The sequence below is a fragment of the Bacillus rossius genome, chromosome 2 (assembly GCF_032445375.1).
Source record: "Bacillus rossius redtenbacheri isolate Brsri chromosome 2, Brsri_v3, whole genome shotgun sequence".
NCBI classification, from domain to species: Eukaryota; Metazoa; Arthropoda; class Insecta; order Phasmatodea; family Bacillidae; genus Bacillus; species Bacillus rossius.
Genome location: NC_086331.1, coordinates 95,295,029 through 95,314,080, shown reverse-complemented (window position 1 = coordinate 95,314,080; position 19,052 = coordinate 95,295,029). Strand labels below are relative to the sequence as shown.

Here is a 19,052-nt window from a genome sequence, read left to right as displayed (position 1 = left end):
CTGCAAACAAGAAAAATCAAAATCTAAAATGCTTTTATTTTGTCCCTTCCTGACATGCTTTTGAATTACTCTCTAAGAGAGTGTTATGATACTTAAAGTAGTTTACCAGTAGTTAACTGTCTTAACAAGTAGTAAGGTTATGTTAAATACATTAAAAATATCATAAAATTGTGAAAAGGATTTGTAAGGTTATGTTGATATTAAAAATACTGTACAAAGGTGTGAATTGTTGGTTGCCTAAGGTTAGCTACATCAAAAATATTGTGAAATCGTGTGAACGGTTGGTTAAGTTAGATTCATTAAAAATAGAGTTAGTTGTGAACAGTTAAGTTATGTTAGCTACCTTAAAAAGTCTGTGAAATTGAGTTACCTACAGATTAGTAAGGTTAGCTACATTATAAATACTTTAAAATAAACAGGATGGTTTAATAGGTGAAATTGGCTACATTTGATTGCCTTTGAGCTTACACATCTTTTGTTTGTAACTGGGATCTTAATCAAATGACCTCAAAAAATTGCCATAAAAATCAATGAGGTGGCTGGCTATTGTGTTTACTGTATTCACTGAAGATTGTAGACCTTGTTTTCATAAATAAATGTATTGATTAATGAACATGGATGTTAAATTTTGATAAAAGTGCCTAAAGTGTTTGACAATTATAATAATAATGTCCATGAATGGATAGTTTATATTAATTAAGCCTTATATCTCAAACACATTTGTTTTGAATGAATAATGGTGGCTGCGCATTTTTGTACTAAATTATTTGAAAAAGAAAGCTGAGTTTCATTTTACAGGTAAGGTTGTCAATTACAATAATTTAACGGACTTGAAATGAAGTTAGGTGTAATGAACTGTCTACAATTTGGTGGTACTGAACATTGTATATTCTGCAAATTAATACCTATTGTAAACTGCAGTACACGACTTATACAGAATTAGCCCAAAAATATTTGTGTGGTCTTTCAAGTACATTAATGGTGAAAAAGATAATATATTTGACATTGTGAATTACTTGACATAAGGCCACTTACAGTAAAACCATTATTAAATGGGTGAGCAACTTAATTCTTTATTTTAACACTTGCAAAAAAAATAATTATTGCTATTTTAGATTTATAGCAGTTGCGAACCAAAAGTGACTCTAATAGCTTGCTGTGTTTGATTAAGGGCAGTAGAAAAGGTCTTAAAGATGCTTTTAATTTATCAATTCAAAAATTTTAGTTTGTATATTTTCAAGTTTGTCACTGTCAGAAGATTTAATGTTATTTCAAATTACAGAACCATATTCTAGTTTGGTTATAATTAACAAAAAGAGTAAGTAAAGAGAAATTTTCTGATGCAAGGTAGGTAATACATTTGATTAAAGCTAGGGTTCTGTGTGAGCTAGATACCAAAGTCTTAACATTAATATGTTGATGGAAACATAATTTAAAGTCAAGTGTAACGCCTAGGTCTTTAATAGCTACAGTTTTTTTTAATATTTATATTATCAAGCTTAAACGGAAAAAAAATGTGTGTGTGGAGTCCATGTGCCAGAAAAGAAACTTCTTGCATATTAGGTGTGTATAGAGATAAATTATTAGTATCTTTTAATTAAACAAAAATTAATAATTGCAAATAGTAAGAATGTGGGTATGATCTTAATAACTACATACAACAAAATACTCACATAACACTTTTTAACAATACTGATTTACACAATTAAAATAGTAAAACATACATGAAAGAACAATATTTTCTTGCGAAGACAGCCCATGGCGTAGAGCACAACAATAAGCTCAAACCCTTGTGTTGCCCTCTGCCGCAATAGTCTCTTAAGTCAGGGTGGCGTCAGCGCAGGCGGGTCCCTACCACCACGACCAGCCTATGCCTACAGCATTGTATGGTTAAACCTGAGCCATACGCCACCATGTAGACCCTGCTCAAGGCTGCTCCAGCGATCACAGACCGCGTCAACGGCTCCAGATTGTGAATAGCCCGACGCACCACCCCCAAGAAACAGCAACAAATATGTAAGTTCCCAATAACACGAGGGCACGAATGCTCCAATAGGCAAGTGTGCAAAAGTGTACAAGTGTGCAAAAGTGTACGAGTGTGCAAAAGTGTACAAGTGTGCAAAAGTGTAGTGTACAAGTATGCCAAAGTGTGCAAAAGTGGGGGAATTTGGAAACACGGGCAGTCGACATTGGGATAAAAGTATTTAAATTGTCATAAACACTTTGTTAATTCATTAGCCAAAAGGTTTACATCTGTTGACTTGTAGAAATCAAACCAGTCATGACCTTCTATGACATTATATAAAACTAAATAATAACAATTTTTTAATTTCTATATGTGCAGGGTCCTTAATTGTGGTTGAATAAATTTCCATGGTAATTTTAATATTGAGAGTAGAATGTGGCAGATCTTAAATTAATGCATTGCCTGCTTTCGAGACCACACATTTAGATAGATCAGTTAAACACACGTCAAGTAGAGAATTGATAGGTTGTGTATTATTGGTGATTTAGGTTCATACCCATGGCAAAATTAAGTTGGGACTGAGCCTTGGACTTGATATAGCTATGGGATATGTTCAGAGTATGGTTATTGAACCAATCCACACCCGGCACATTAAAGTCACTAACAATTAAAATATAATCTTATAATAACTAAAATTGGTCTTCAGGTGCTTCAAAATATGTAACATATATATTTGGGGTTGTTTGAGGTGGTATATAGATGATGTTCAATGTAAGATATTTATAAAGAAAGATTTGAATTTTTATGCATTTTGCTTCGATTCCAGGCTAATCATAATGATGAGATTGATGTAAAGAAGGAAAAATATGTTTTTTTACTGCTATTAAAACACCACCACCTCTTTCCATCATTGTGATATCTGCATTTCTGCCAGTTCTGAAAATTAAATATTGATCGTAAAGTAATGAAAATTGATACTTGAATCATTAAACCATGTTTTGGTAAGGCAGATATCATATTGGGTATGTGCAAAATCTCAGTATATTTAGTTCTTAGGCCTCTGACTCTTGGGGACAAGGCAAGGTTTTACATTGGAGGTGCTCCTCCGTGTGCCGTGTTAGAGATGACATCTGAAGCACCGTTAATGTTTACAGGATCACAGGCCGTTGCACTGTCATTAGCAACTTGTTTGGGATGCAATTTCCCATAAAACTGGCTGAGACACCCATTCTGAGTTCTTTATTCTAGGAAAATCCTCTTCCAAAACAGAGATATGGAAGGAAGCATAGCTAAGTGTTATACTTGGTATGAAGTTTAGACATCTTCACTAGTGAAAGATTCAGTTCATTTGTGATGTAATCAGTAATCTCGTTTTCTTGCAGGGAAGGTTCAAAGCATGCTACAAAATAAGCCTTCATTTTTTTGTATATTGGTTTGAATACAGTTTTGAGTGACATAGTTTTCCTAATCCAAGCTTTAATTGGTGTTTTTTATTTTCATTACATTACTGGGATTTAAAATTTCTGTTAACACAAACCTGCGTTAAAGTTGATCTCACTGTGTGATTTAAAGGTATTCCTCTTAAAAATATACACAACTTTCCAAAATCAAAATTAAATTTATGTAAGTGATATCCTAAATACAGGGAAAGATTTTAATACTTACGTGCTTCAACCTAGTCAACGTTAAATGTTGTACGGTATGTACTTTTAGGCAAATCTTGTGAATTCGTATTATAGCAATCTCTTGCTTATATGTTATAAAAATTTGCCCACTGAAACCTACATTATATCTACAACAATGGATTTTGCATACGGTGTAGTCATTGTGAGGTTAACGAGATAGTAGCTTCATGTAAAAATTTGTAGAATTAAGGTGCAAGCAAGCAGAGGATAAAGATAGATTTTCTTCCTTATTCATTTGATAGTTTTATTGTCCGAAAGACGAAACAACCGCATCCAAAACTACATATATTTTGCTCACGCATTCAACACGTATCTCCACCTGTTGAAAAATGCTTGCAGCTCGAGCAATGAAAATTACCGAAAACAAACATATTAAGTCTTTCAGTAACCTTTTATGGTAAGTACCCGAAATCTGTGCAGCCTCAAATACGGCCGCACCTGGCGAAAACACCGCCGCCACGAGCCACCGAACGCGCCCTCGCCTTGCAGCGATTGACAGACGACTGGTGAGATCATGACACTGGTTCCTCCACGCAGGAAGGGCAGTCACATGACCTCACCGACCAATCACACACACGCTTCATTCACACTACAAATCACAAGCCAATCAGAATACACGACACACCTTGAAAACAGTTATCTATCCATAGAGCCAGGGACTTTACATTCTCTCTCTCTCTCTCCCACATCGTGAGACAGCAGTTATCACTTAGTTCCCACGACCAGTGGGGAATCCCAGCTTTTGTCTCTCTCTTACTGGGGAATCACTGTTTCTTTCTCACTTGCACTTACAGACATCTTATGCCTCACTCTAATACATCCCACACCAAATCCATTGTTCTAGAACCTTATGTACCAGCAATTATAATACAAATTACTTTACAAAATTAAACTCATTTAGAAAAACCTGAAAAAGTATGCCAAAACAGGCAAAAATCCAGTACAATGGCTTATTTGTGAATAATTACATAAAAAATAGTAATGTTTTAAAATGTCTGTTAAAATACAAGGTACATTCTTAGAACACACAGCAAGTGAAAAATATCAACCCTAAAATACATAAAAAGGGAAAAATATTCTTATTGAGACTTTTTTTAAGAAATGTTTACATTCATGAAATAGTTTAAAAAGAAAATTATTTAGCTAGGAGGGCAGATGTCTTGCAACGTTACAAACATTATTCTACAAATTTGTCAGTGCCCACACTTATATCCTTTCTGAAAATTGGCATCACGATAATTTTTAAGTGTTTATATTTATTTTATATGTTTAGCTGGAACTTGCTATTCAAAGGCCCAAGTTTATGGTGGTAATAAAATGTCACAATTAAGTGGTGAATTAACAGTGGACTTTAGACAATTCACTAATAAATCCTAGGTCAATCCTGAATGCCTGTAATAATCTAAAAAAAAAAGTTAAATTTGGCCAATTACTAACATAGGTTTAGTCGCTAACTAACTTAAGGCTTTGGAGTTTGTAAGAGAACAACAATACAGCCTATTATATTATTGGTGCTTTTATGGAAAATCGAGAGAAAACAATAGTTTTGAGTGTGCAGCATTATGAAGAATTAAGTTGTTGCTAAATTTATTAAATTTAAGATAAACATTAAAAAGCTATTTAAAATTAGACTTCAGCCCTATCTACAATTTGTTTGCTCAATATCATTCAACTCACCTATCCTAAAGGTATAACTCAGCTACTCAATACATATGGGTCATGAACTGTAGTTTATAAAAATGACTGAGTATGCCTAAATATTTTATTTTGTAGTCTTTCAAGATAATTAATATTTGAAAGAGTTAATTACTTCACAATCATCTCTTATATTTTTGAGCTATTTTATTTTTTCACAATGTAATTATAAATGCCAATGGAATTAATTTAGTAGCTCATTTCACAATTTACACTAATTCAACCAGATACAGAGCATGGTCACTGTTCACTAGCTTATTCTTTAATTTAACTTACAGCAGCAGTTCAAACATCAAATAAAGTAACAATCATAAATTGCATTAAATTCATTTATAATTAAAAAATATACTAAGGTAGTAAAACTGGATATTAAGGGGATTGGTGCAGGACAAAAAACAGTCATTCGTCAGAATTTGTTGGAAATGAGCTTAAGTGTTTTATAAATGCTTGTTTATTACTACTGTACGGCCAGCCAGCACGTATATAAGCTAGCGGGTGAGATTTGGCAAGTTAGTGGCGAGAGAGCTTCTGTGAGGGGAGGTTGTCGAATGTTGCAGCTCTGAGGCCTGCCATCTAGCGGGAATCTTTCGAAGGTCTTCCACAATATCGCCTTTCTCTCTCTCTCTCTCTCTCTCTCTCTCTCTCTCTCTCTCTCTCTCTCTCTCTCTCTCTCTCTCTCTCTCTCTCTCTCTCCAACACGGACACCCAACCAGCTCTTATCTTCGCTTCCCATCTCGCCCTATCCTTCATTCTCGGATCAGGTAGCCGCCCTTCCCCGCGTAGACTTTCATGTTACTCCAGGAAACCAAGACAACCTGTGAAAAATTTGTCCAAAGCTGAATTTTTGTACTGTGGTAGAGTTGACTATGCTTGATAACATACCGAAAGTTTACCGCTGAAGACCTTGTGCGTTATCACCGAAAATTTGCATTTAAGTCCTAGGTGACAGCATCAGTCCATTAAAATACTACCCATTTATACAGTTTATAATTTTGACTGTCCGTAAACTTACCAAAATAATCTAGAAACTGTAATACGCCCATTAATGTTAGAAAAAATTTAAATTTTTAATATTTAAGATATGATACAAAGCGATTAATTCACGACATATATTTATTTTATCTTTGCCACCCAGATAAAAATACGATTTACACCGATTTGAAGAGCCCAATAAGAAAAAATGTCTAAATAAATGTTTTTAATTATACTTTTAGCTTTAAGATAGTATATTTATAAAGAGTCTAGCATAATTAGTTGCCTCATTAAAGCTGCCCGAGCATTGCAGTGTACTGCGGCCCTACTGATCTTTCACGGCCGGCGGGCTTTGAAACACGCTGCGTACTGCGACACTCAATAAACTTGGTCTTATTTAGGAATTACTTAAAATATATTTAATGCATATGATAGGGTGTATTCATGTTACATCTATTGAGATATACATATTCTTTTTTCTTATATGAATGATTTTTGATACAATAAAATTAACAATAAACAATTTCTGCTTGGAACTTGTAAATAAAAATTCTAGAGGACCTCTATTTTTATATATGTGTGTTCGTATTTTGTTACAAAAATGTTATTATTAAAAAATATTTTAATACCAAAAAATATAATTATTTTTTATTTCTAATACATTATATTATTTTAGATCAGAACTGTGCAAAATTTTAATGTAGCCTATATTATAAAATATATATATATTTAATTATATGAAATTAGTTTACTACATAACAATTGAAGAAAACGATACACCGTAAATGTGCTTATTGAGTTTTGTCACTTTTATAACATAATTTGTATGATAATATTATTTTTTTCCAGAAAATAAATAAAACATAAGTTGTGTTGTAAAATGTATTGATAGAATTACATATTTAGTATTTTTTTTCTAAGTTAATTCATTGGAGTGCTGCGCCTAGCTTACTTCGTTGAATTGCTAGTGGCAAAGAGCGGTGGTGGATGTTTTTGCAAGAGTTTGACCGTATTTTATGACCCCAGCTGTGAGAGGGTGTTCGTCCCAGAAATCTTAACGGTCAAGGAAAATAGCCTTTCTCTGTAGTCACGTACGGGTCTGCTACTCGCGTAATATCGTCAGTTTATCACAACTTTCCGGGAAGTTCTATTGTTATTTATTTATAATTTAGAAATTAAAGAGTCGATCATACTAACATTTTTAACTAAGTAAATCGCATCCTGGAAGATTTTTATCTACGTAAGCAGCAAAAATCACCTGCAGTTAGGAAACTTTTATTCTTTCAGAGTAAAATTCAGTCTGGAATTACCATACATTAAAAACCTTAGTTTTCTGGAGCAAAAAACGTCCCAGCACGAGCGACTTTAACACTGCTGCACACACACACTACGCAGCTTGAAATACATCAGTGGTCAGACTATTGTACCAGACACTCAAAATATACACATTAAAACCTTTAAAAAAAACACACAGACAATATTTATGAAGTGATTTTGACGCTACACTCAACATATTTATGTAACATGTAGTCAAATTTCTATAAAAAAAATATATTTCTTACCTTTTATGATTAAAATTACCAATTTAATAATAGGACGTTTAAACATTGAGGTGTTTATCACAGTTTCCATGTAGGACATTCTTTTATATTACTTTGGTGCCATAATGAGAACCGGCTTAAAAAAGTATTAAAGTTATTAAATTTACGAAACATTTTTGTGGATCATTGTAGAAATTATCATTAAGGACTCAACTGCTCATTATTGGTGTGATCACAAGGTTTCATCAGTAAACTTTTGACGTGTTACTAAGAAATGTTCATTCTACTACTGTACAAAATTTTTGCTTTGGGATAATTTTCCATGTATTAAAAATGTTTGTTTCTTAACAGCGAAATTCGTCCCGACCCGAGCCTACTTCGACAACCTCGCAGTAGTATACACTACGCGGCTCGGATCGCTTTAGTGGTCAGACTAATTGTATGAGACACTTAAAAAATATACCAATTTAAAGATGAATAAATATGCAACAACGTTTACTTTAAGCGATTTCCACGTTGGGCTCTTTAAGTTTATGTAAGATGTATTTATATTTCCTTAAAATTGAATGAAAGTGAATTCGTTAACTTTAATGATTTAAAAGGTATATTTTATAGAAACATGTTAAAACTTTGTGCTTTTTATCACTATCCTCAGATAGGGCAATGTTTCTAGATTATTTTGGGTTCCATACTGACGGTCTACTCCATAAAGTGCATTTGCAATATCCATTATTGTGGATCGTTGCATAAAATTGTCATTTTGGACTTAACTGCCCGTTTTTGGTGTGACGCACAAAGTTTGCGGCAGTACTTAAACTTTTGACGTGTTACTAAGAATTTTCATTCTACTACTGTACAAATTTTCGGCTTTGGGATAATTTTCCATGTATTAAAAACCTTTGTTTCTTCACAGCGAAATTCGTCCCGACCCGAGCCTACTTCGGCAACCTCGCAGTAGTATACACTACGCGGCTCGGATCGCTTTAGTGGTCAGACACATTGTACCAGGCTCTCAACAAATAAACTAATTTAAAATTTAAGAATTAAATCATGATCGTAAAATGGCTGCCATGGTGATTTGCGAATTTATGGAGAAATAAAAGCAGTTAAAATCTTATGTAGTTTCCAAGAGACATTATTACATCACCAATCATATAAAGTAACAGGTTTACAAAATTTCAACATATTCAGTAACTAGTCCGTTTTTTTTCAAATGTGTTAGTATTAACAATCTGGACCATATCTAGTCTGTGAGGTCTGTATTGTTACAGACTATCTGTATTCCGGTATTTGGATTTTGAAGCTACTTAATGATTCGCTTTCAATGTCTATTAAAATATACCTAATGCTGATTGCAGGAATATTTCTACTCGATTTCAAAGTTATAATTCCTGAACATTTGTAGCAGACACATTTCAATGTAATACTTACTGATTTTCGAGTTGTGTTGAGGTTTCACATGCGTGGCCCCTGCTCTGGTAACAATGAGTCATCACAACCGGTGCCGTCTGTACGAGCGTCTACATAAGTTATCCTGAAATATGTTCTTAAATATTAATTCAAGTGAATTCTTAAAATCCTACACACCTTATCTTAAGTGTCGTAAATGAATCGTTATATTTTATAAATCCATATAATATAGGAGCCATAATGGCGCGAAGCAATGGACGCGATACGAATAATATTTTTTTTACCAACCACTACATCAGTAAATATTTGTGGTTTCCATTCGCTATGAATTCAAGCATGTAACATGCTTCTTCAATTCGGCCACAGTTAAATGGGAGGCTCTGAATCACTGAAAACTCCTCAACAAAATCAACGATGAATCACAGGCATTACAACAAACAGTTGTCACAAGTCAAGTAGGCAATGAGCAGGTGACATTTTTCGAGTTCGTAGAGGATTGTTGAGACTATCCTACAGGTCAATGGCAACGCGCCCTTACGCGCATGGTTAATACCCCGCATGAGTAGAGTGTAAAGGCGTAAGCCTGAGACACATCTAGGTCCTCATCTAACCGCGCACACTTAGATTTAACTCAGGATAGGGTGAAAAATATTTACTAATTTTGCAGTCCTAACAGTCACCAACGAATAGCCAGCATAATAAATAAATAAGCTCACGAATATTGTTTGTGAATGAAGGCGAAGCTGATACTTTGGAAACGTTACCAGCAGATATTAAATAATTTTTAACTATTATTTACGTAGCTTACTTCTTAAAACTGCATTCATGTAAACTGATTTTGTGTGAGACTATGTTGAGTGTTTTCTGCTACACTTAGTTTTCTGAAAAAAGTCTATTGTGGCTTAATAAACTTGTTAACATTGGTGCCTGTCATAAAAAAAAACTCAAACGTAATTATACGGATACATGTTGAGTATAGTTAATGAATGGTTCACGCATTGCTGAAAAAACCAAAAAAAAAATGTTTAAAATTTTACACATCTTTTTGTTGTCGCATCGCGTCCATCGCGTTGTACATACGCAACTCTGAAAAATAAATATAAATGGTAAAAAAAGCTATAATAAAATAATCTCGTATCTTTCTTTATTCTTTTTTCTAAGCGCTCTAATGGTTTTCGATAGTTTTGTTCTTTTGTGTACGCTGCTTGGTGGAGGTTTCTTCTGCATTTTATTCCTGAATAAATCTCACGCTTACAACAAAAAACATCTAGCTAAATCACTGTGCTAAATAATAACAGAGAATAACCATTCAATTATACGCCGAGCTATACCAAACACGTTCTCTTATCTACTGAAAATGAGTACGTTGACCTTCATATCAGTTTCCCGCGAAATCCCGTCTCCCCTTCGTAAACAGCAGACAGCTGTGGCTGGGTGGGAACAAGCTGCAAAAAGTTTGGAAAACTGTCGCAAGGTGTCACTACTGTCCAGCGCGCTCCATAATTCCTCGTATCCGAGCTTGCACGCTGCTCAAATTTCTACAGCTACATTTTTACTTTAGGTCCGACTGCAATAAGCTAAAGACTAAAATAAAGTCAATCATTCAGCCGACATATATGTAGGCGTTTTAATTACAAATGAAAACGCGAATGTTATTAAATTCGCAAATGAATATCACGTAATTTCGTAGCAGCTTATTTATTAAAATTCAAATTGTAAATACGTTAAATTAATAATGATTACAGATAAAATAATGGTCACAGTTATATCTCCCGTGTCTGAAAATTTATCTGCGAAAGTTTTACCACTGAATTCTTTATAGTTTTTTAATAAAGCTTGAATTTAAAAAATTCCCGAAAATCAGCAATAACTTAATTAAAATAAAAAAATTAAAAAATAAATTTTACACCAGAATGGTTCAAATCTTCTCTAGCAGCTGAATCATTAACAAATATATTGTTTTTTTTAATACGATGCTGGTGCACCAATCCCCTTAACCATTCTGTGCTGAAATATGAATTATTTCAGATACAAAGAATTATGATTATATTATCAGGTCACATAAAAATCTGAAAATGAATTTTGTTTACATCGTAACATTGTTTGAATTACCTATAATATTTTTGTTACGTCCAAGATCTCTCGACATACTAAATTAAAACAGCAAGCATCATGTAGGTACCACATGACAAATCATACATGATCATGCCATCGGGATCAAGGAATAAACTTGGATACGTGATACGGAACAATTACAGTGACAAATAAAATACTTTAAAATGTGCAAATTATTGGTTAGGTTTGCTACATTAAAAATACTGTTGATCAGTTTGTGATTAATAACAAATTTTAAATGTAGCTAACATAACCTAACCAACCATTCTCACAATTTCTCCATTCATAGGCTGTATCCGAATACCTAGGAATGCATCCTTTAAGTTCACGTCCCTACATCCCTAAACAAATGCACCCACAGTTTAAAGGATGCATTCTAAAGGATGTACGATATCCGAATTGTTTAACAGCTAGCACTACCTGTTGGTTTATCATTGTACTAATGTGGATTTGTATTTTATATTCATGACATCTAAGGTGGGCCAGTAAAATGTAAATGAACATTCAAAATTGTACACAATTTTGGATGATTTCAATTATCGTTGGGAATTGAAATATGGAAGAAAATTTTAATTCGGGACTTGTTGTTCCTACAAATCAAAATAATTTACTGATTATGTGAATTATGTAAACATATACTTATGGTATAAGTATTTATAAATACCATAGTTACATTTCACGTGTTTATCTTCTAGTTCAAAATACATTTTGATTAACTATCTCGTATCACACGTTCGCTCTTTAAGGGTTATGTTCACAATAACAAAGCTAAGGGATGTATGGATGTATCAGTGGATGCAAGAGTCGCATCCCTAAAAATATCAAACTATTGGACGCATGAGAGGATGCATCGACATCCCTTGTGAGAATTCGGATACAACTCAAAGATGGCCGCGTCCATTACAATGCACTATCTATGGATCCCTTAGCTAAGGGATCCATTAGGCCACTATTCGGATACAGCTATAATCAGGGTGTCTACCAGATCTAGTAAATTAAATTCCCTGATTTTTCCAGGTTTTCCAGGTCTAAAACTGAATTTTTCCAGGTTTTCTTTAACAAAATTACAACATTCCAAGAAACTGAAAAAAAACTGCATAATATTACATTGACGGGTTTCAAAGTATTTCAACTTACTTAAATTAGTAAAAAAAATTACCTTCTTCCAAACGTGGCCAAAGTGACTCAATTGATGGCAAATAAAACATGCTGCTACAAATATTTCACACACTTCCTTTTGCAAAAAACATTAGTAAAAGGAAGCTCCCATCAATTTCGCAGTGAATCAACTTTTGCGTCTATTGCACTTACTTCAGAACGAGCCAAATCCAACATTCAAGCCTTCTTCAACTGCAATGCCTTGATCTCTTAAACTCTTCTTTTTTCTGCCTTCTTCTTGTCTGTAGCTTCCTTTTCTTTTTGTTTTGTTTGCAGGGCTTCCTTACGCCTACAACTAGCATTTCTTACATACTGTAACATGGACTTGGTGATATCTACATGCTCTACACCTCCAGAACGTTGAACAAAGTCATACATCTGTCTTCATGCGATCAGTATTTCTTCCTGCAAGTTTTCTGTCAGCAGATTAGAATTCACTGAAAATCCTCTTTCCAATGATGCATTTCCATGGGAAAGTACCAACACCATCCTCACAAACTTTAGAAGGCCTGTTTTGGAAGCTACTGTATGTGCCTTAAGAATGAGCATCCACAAGTGATCAAGGCGCCCGTCTTCTCGAGAAAAAGATGTGAACAGTGCTGCAGAATCTTGCGAGGAACATACCAACTGATATGATCACTCTATGTTATCAGCTTCTTGTCCTGATAGCCACCTGTTTTGAAGACAACATTCTAAACTGTACTTCACACGCTGTTTCCTCACACCCGAATTTAAAGCCACAGACGGACATAAGCAGGAAATTCCCTTGGTAAGATTGTACTTCAGGGGACTTTTGTCTTGAAGTTTTTTTTACCATAACCTTTAGACAAGTCCTATCATTTTTCTGTAACAGGACAGACTTTTCTGGTACTTTCTCTTTCTTGATGGCATGGCGTACTGCATAACCCAACTTGATATTGTTAGCAGTCAATAGATTTTCCTGGTTATCTACATCCAATCGAGATAATTGCATTTCTCCCTAAAGCTCTTCAGTACTTCTGGTTTCAAAAACTTTCCTGCCAAAGCTAATAAAATGTCTACCAGTGAATCATAGAGAAAAGGTGCCATGGGTGCTTCACTTTGGAACATTGTGAGAAACAATTCCAGCTCTGCCGCCAAAAAGTGGAAGAATGTCAATTTTACTTTTAGATTATCTTCAAGAGCACTTTTCACTACACTGAAAGAGAGAGATGAAATAGAAACTTCACTAACAAATTTATTTAAATGGGGTAACGTTTTCATGGCACGCTCAGCAACTGCAGTATTCCATCTGATTGCACAAAATTTCTTGGGAAAAAGCTCTGATCTAGTTATTCTAATGTAATCTGCCCTCCTTGCAGGTACGTGCTTAAACAAATAGTAACTGTGCCTCAAAAAACTAACAACGTCTCATTGTGTAGCAGAAATTCCAGTTTTGAAAGCACCATGGACCGTATGAAGCCCACAGCTACCAATTTCTAGCAACAATGGCGAATCTTCACCAAAAGTGTCTGTGATATCTGTTTTCAAAGATAACAAAAATGTCCAGTTTACGTTGAGGGCATCCATAGATACTTAAAATTAAATGCACCTGTCAGTATAATCTGAACGTGGGAAGCACATGCTGCAGCACGTACATCAGCAGGATAACAGACCATCTTGAACCAGTTTGTATCAAGTGATTTGACGACTCTTCCGAATCTGATGGTAAATAAAAGAAAATGGACGTGGGAACTGTTCGTTATTTGCCATTCAAAAATAAAAATGGGAGGGGATACACATGATGCCACGTCAATGCAAGCTGATCAATAAACAAAAAACGTATTGCCAACTACAACCTACCAAACAAAAATTCCCTGATTTTTAAAAAAATTCCCTGATTTTTCCCTGATTATTCCCTGATTACAAAATTCCCTGATATTTCCAGGTTTTCCAGGGTCAGTAGACACCCTGTATAATGTAACCGGTAAATATGTACAGTCGCGGTAGATGCCAAAAAAAATGCTAAAAATCTGAAAATACTTTTATTCTGTGCCCTTTCACTTCCTCAGGAGATATCTAATTTTTTAATTTTCATCACAATACCTGCGTAGTATGCGGCGATCACCATTGTTTCTTGTCATAGATAATAAGGTTTCTTGTTTACGAGTATCATGTTTCTTATTGGACAATTTTGTCACGTGGCTGTTCCGTGATTGGCCAGTATTCAAATTAACCAATAGGTGATTATTTATTCCGTGATTGGTCAGTATTCAAATGAACCAATACGTGATTATTTATTCATTTATTGTTCAATACGATGTTTAATTAATCGGTCAACTTCTGCCGTGAACGACTACATCATTTCCTTATAGTGGCAAAGGAAATGTACCCGCCTCCAGCTTAGGTGAGTTTTTAACGTTTCTAATTTTAAAGTATTATTTTTTTATTTGGATATTGTTGCGCAAGTAATAAGTTAAAAAAAATAACGTGAGTTGTTAATGTTCATCATTTGTCCGGGTTTTGTTAGGTCAGGTCAGTTACATTATAAATAATTTAAAACTAAAGAACCATTAAATTAAATTCACATTATTTTTAATGTCCGCTTAGTTTGAAAGTATTTATAATGTAACTGACCTGACCTAATCGACCATTTTATTTATTACGCATTCACTAACACACGTCAAAATAAAAAATGGCGACGTTCGAAGGGTTAAACGGGCGTTGTATTGCTTAATTAAAAAAAATTCGATATCTCATAAAGTATTTGGAATTTCTTATCTCCGCCGGTTGATTTGAAAAGAGGAAGTGAAAGAGCACAGAATAAATGTGTTTTCGAATTTTTAGCATTTTTTTTGGCATCTACCGCGACTGTACATATTTACCATGTAACCTAACATTTCTTCAAAATAGTCACCTTACTGGTAAACTATGTACTTTAAGAAAAAAGCATTTTAGAATGTATTATTTTTATTGAAATCTGGCTTTCATTCAGGAGTATCAACTAATGGAAAGTTTCTGATCACTATAGGATATTTTAAATCTTTGTGCGATTTCCAAAAAATTGAATGATTTTAACGCACAATTAATAGTACCCAAATATACACTTTTCATTATTTATTTACGTAAAAGCCACCATGTTCAAGAATTAACTCAAAATATGGTAAATATGTATTGTACGGATTAGCGCCAAAAAAAATCATACAAATATGAAATAACTTTCATTATATGCTCTTTTACGTCCTCTTTTCAAAACCGCCTGCGGAGATTAAAAATTCCAATTACTTTTGGAGATATCGCCGTTCTTATTTTGCAATACAAGCCCTATGTAATCATTCAACAGACGCCATTTTATATTTTGCCGTGTGTGCGTGAATGCCTAAATAACAGAAATTTTCCATTAGGTAAGGTTAGTTACATGATAAATACTTCAAAATAAACGGAAATTAAAAATAATATCAATTAATTTTACTTGTATAGTTTTAAGTATTTATAATGCAACTGACCTGACCTAACAAAACGGGACAAAGGTAGATTAGGTCAGGTCAGCTACAGTATAAATACTTTGAAACTGAACGGACATTAAAAATAATAAAAATTAATTTTAATGGTTGTTTAGTTTTAAAGTATTTATAATGTAGCTGACCTGACCTAACAAACCGGGAAAAAGGATGAACAGTAGGAACTCACGTAATTTTCTTTTTACGTGATGTAGTCGTTCAAATACGTCGCGAAAAAAAAAAAATTAATACTTGTAAACAAGCAACAATGGTGAAACGCGGGAAGCCTACGATTCACTCATCTTTCTGGACATACCCGAATATTCACGTTGGCAAGCCTTCTTTCAACAGACGAGAGGCAATACGCCCGATCGTGCATCTTCGGGTTTTTTAAATTTTTTTATTGTAAATAAATATGCAACTCATGAAAACTAATGGTCAATTAGGTTATGTTAGCTACATTATAAATACTTCAAAACATTGTGGATGGTTGATTTGGTTAGGATAGCTACATTAAAAATACTGTGAAATCATGTAAACGGTTTCCTAGCGCTGGATAGCTACACATTAAAAAGTTATTTGCTAAGCAACCATAAAATGATTTTACAGTTTTTTTAATGTAGCTATACTTACCTAATATAACCAACCATCCACAGTGTTTTCAAGTATTTTTAATTACTTCTTGCTAATTTTAAGAAAAGAAGGCTTGCCAACGTGAGTATTCGGGTATGTCCAGAAGGATGTGTGAATCGTAGGCTTCCCGCTTAACGCCGCATCAGTGCACAACATGAAAATTAAAAATTCCATATCTCCTAAAGTATTTGGAATTTCTGATCTCCGCCGGGTTTAATGAAAAGAGGAAATTAAAGAGCACAGAATAAAGGTATTTTCGGATTTGTAAAAATTTTTTTTAAAAAAATCGCCAAAAAATGAATATTAAAAAATTCGATATCTCCAAAAGTAATTGGAATTTTTTATCTCCGCAGGCGGTTCAGAAAAGAGGACGTAAGATAGCATATAATGAAAGTTATTTCATATTTGTACGATTTTTTTTGGCGCTAATCCGTACAATACATATTTACCCAAAATATTTTAACCCTTACACCACAGATGCCTTGGTGTTCATAGCGCTTCCAATAAAACACTGAATTTCTTATACATAACAAACAAATTCAAATACTATATTTTGAGAAATATTTTCAACCTTTAAAATCATTTCCGGATCGATAATAAAATTAGTTCTATTACAGATAGTTACCCAAAATGTTTTTGTTATAAACCGTACTAAAACACATCACACAAAGATAACACTAGGGTCTACAACACTTCTAAGACAATGTAAGTAAATAAACGCCACTCACATTAATAACCAAACTCAAGAGTACTTGCAGTAAAAACAAACTAAATTCTTAGACATAAGAAACTATTCAATTGTACTTCAACGTATTTTGCTAACAAAATTTATAGGCGGTGACCATAGATGAATCACTAGCACTAATTGTTTGGAATCGTTGAATAATACAGCCATAAACGTTCAGTTAAAATAATGCAATATAAAATCAGGAAAAAATTCCTTTTTATATCATAATAGGATTAAGAGGTTTATGTTTTTTATAGAAGGTATGAAATAAACTATTATTTAATGCAAGGAATTAAATTTTTATGATAAATATTGGAAAACAACAAACACTCAGAACAATGGTTAAAGGAGATAGGACAGTTTAGCATATAAGGTGACACTGACAGTCGATGAGCACTTTGGTCTCAAGGGACTTTATGCCTCATCGGCACCTCAGCCAGAGCTCCTGCGAAGAACATTCTAGAGCATATAGTTTAGTGTAATTTAGTGTTAACGTCGTCCGGCCGGAGGTCGATTCAAGCCCGACTTGCAACCGCTCGCCAATAAACCCACCTCTTTCTGGAACAGACCCTTGTCTGAAAGACATTGTACATGTCTCCGACCTGGTGCTTCTATGGAATGTTAGTTCAGCCAGCGCCCATAGATGGCAACTATAATTTATACACATACAGACTAAACAATGATGTGTCTTGGCCTCTATTAAACTGTGGCACCAATTAGCATTCATGTGTAATATAGTAATGTTGTAAAGTATTTGTTAAATTAGGGAAGTGTGCCGAGATCTTATGGGTAACTGTATTTTGCCACTGTATGCCACTGACCATTGTACCAGGCTGGGGGATATATTACTCCAGCAATGTTGACCTGGCGAGATCCTTACCCCAGAGAAATCTGGGGAAATACAGCAGTAACATTGGATTGGTGTTTTATTACTGCTCTCCTCTCCTCTCCTCTCCTCTCCTCTCCTCTCCTCTCCTCTCCTCTCCTCTCCTCTCCTCTCCTCTCTCTCCTCTCCTCTCCTCTCCTCTCCTCTCCTCTCCTCTCCTCTCCTCTCCTCTCCTCTCCTCTCCTCTCCTCTCCTCTCCTCTCCTCTCCTCTCCTCTCCTCTCCTCTCCTCTCCTCTCCTCTCCTCTCCTCTCCTCTCCTCTCCTCTCCTCTCCTCTCCTCTCCTCTCCTCTCCTCTCCTCTCCTCTCCTCTCCTCTCCTCTCCTCTCCTCTCCTCTCCTCTCCTCTCCTCTCCTCTCCTCTCCTCTCCTCTCCTCTCCTCTCCTCTCCTCTCCTCTCCTCTCCTCTCCTCTCCTCTCCTCTCCTCTCCTCTCCTCTCCTCTCCTCTCCTCTCCTCTCCTCTCCTCTCCTCTCCTCTCCTCTCCTCTCCTCTCCTCTCCTCTCCTCTCCTCTCCTCTCCTCTCCTCTCCTCTCCTCTCCTCTCCTCTCCTCTCCTCTCCTCTCCTCTCCTCTCCTCTCCTCTCCTCTCCTCTCCTCTCCTCTCCTCTCCTCTCCTCTCCCCTCCTCTCCTCTCCTCTCCTCTCCGGAGCGGCCTTCGGGATTACGCTCTGGAATCCTTTGCTGGAGCGGCCTCTGGGATTACGCTCTAGCATTAGGGATGGGAAATATAGTTCTTTGGAAAGAACTAGTTCGTTCAGAACTAGTCACTTCAAAGACTAGTTCTTTAGGAACCGTTCTATTGAACTA

The 19,052-nt window shown here is 35.0% G+C and overlaps 1 protein-coding gene across 2 annotated transcripts in view; it reads right to left on the bottom strand.

Moving 5' to 3' along the window:
- Positions 1–17,500, bottom strand: part of LOC134529487 (contactin) — a 137,935-nt gene extending 120,435 nt beyond the window's left edge. Inside the window, exons 1-2 of one of the 2 annotated variants that reach the window (XM_063363625.1) lie at positions 17,362–17,481; positions 9,291–9,393 (exon numbers count right to left, since the gene is read on the bottom strand). In XM_063363625.1, the coding sequence (XP_063219695.1) occupies positions 9,291–9,352 (62 nt within the window). In that variant the 5' untranslated portion in view covers positions 9,353–9,393; positions 17,362–17,481. Of the gene's footprint in view, positions 1–9,290; positions 9,394–17,361 lie in introns of both variants that reach the window. The other variant, XM_063363626.1, reaches the window with a different exon arrangement.
- Between the last annotated feature and the right edge of the window lie 1,552 nt (positions 17,501–19,052).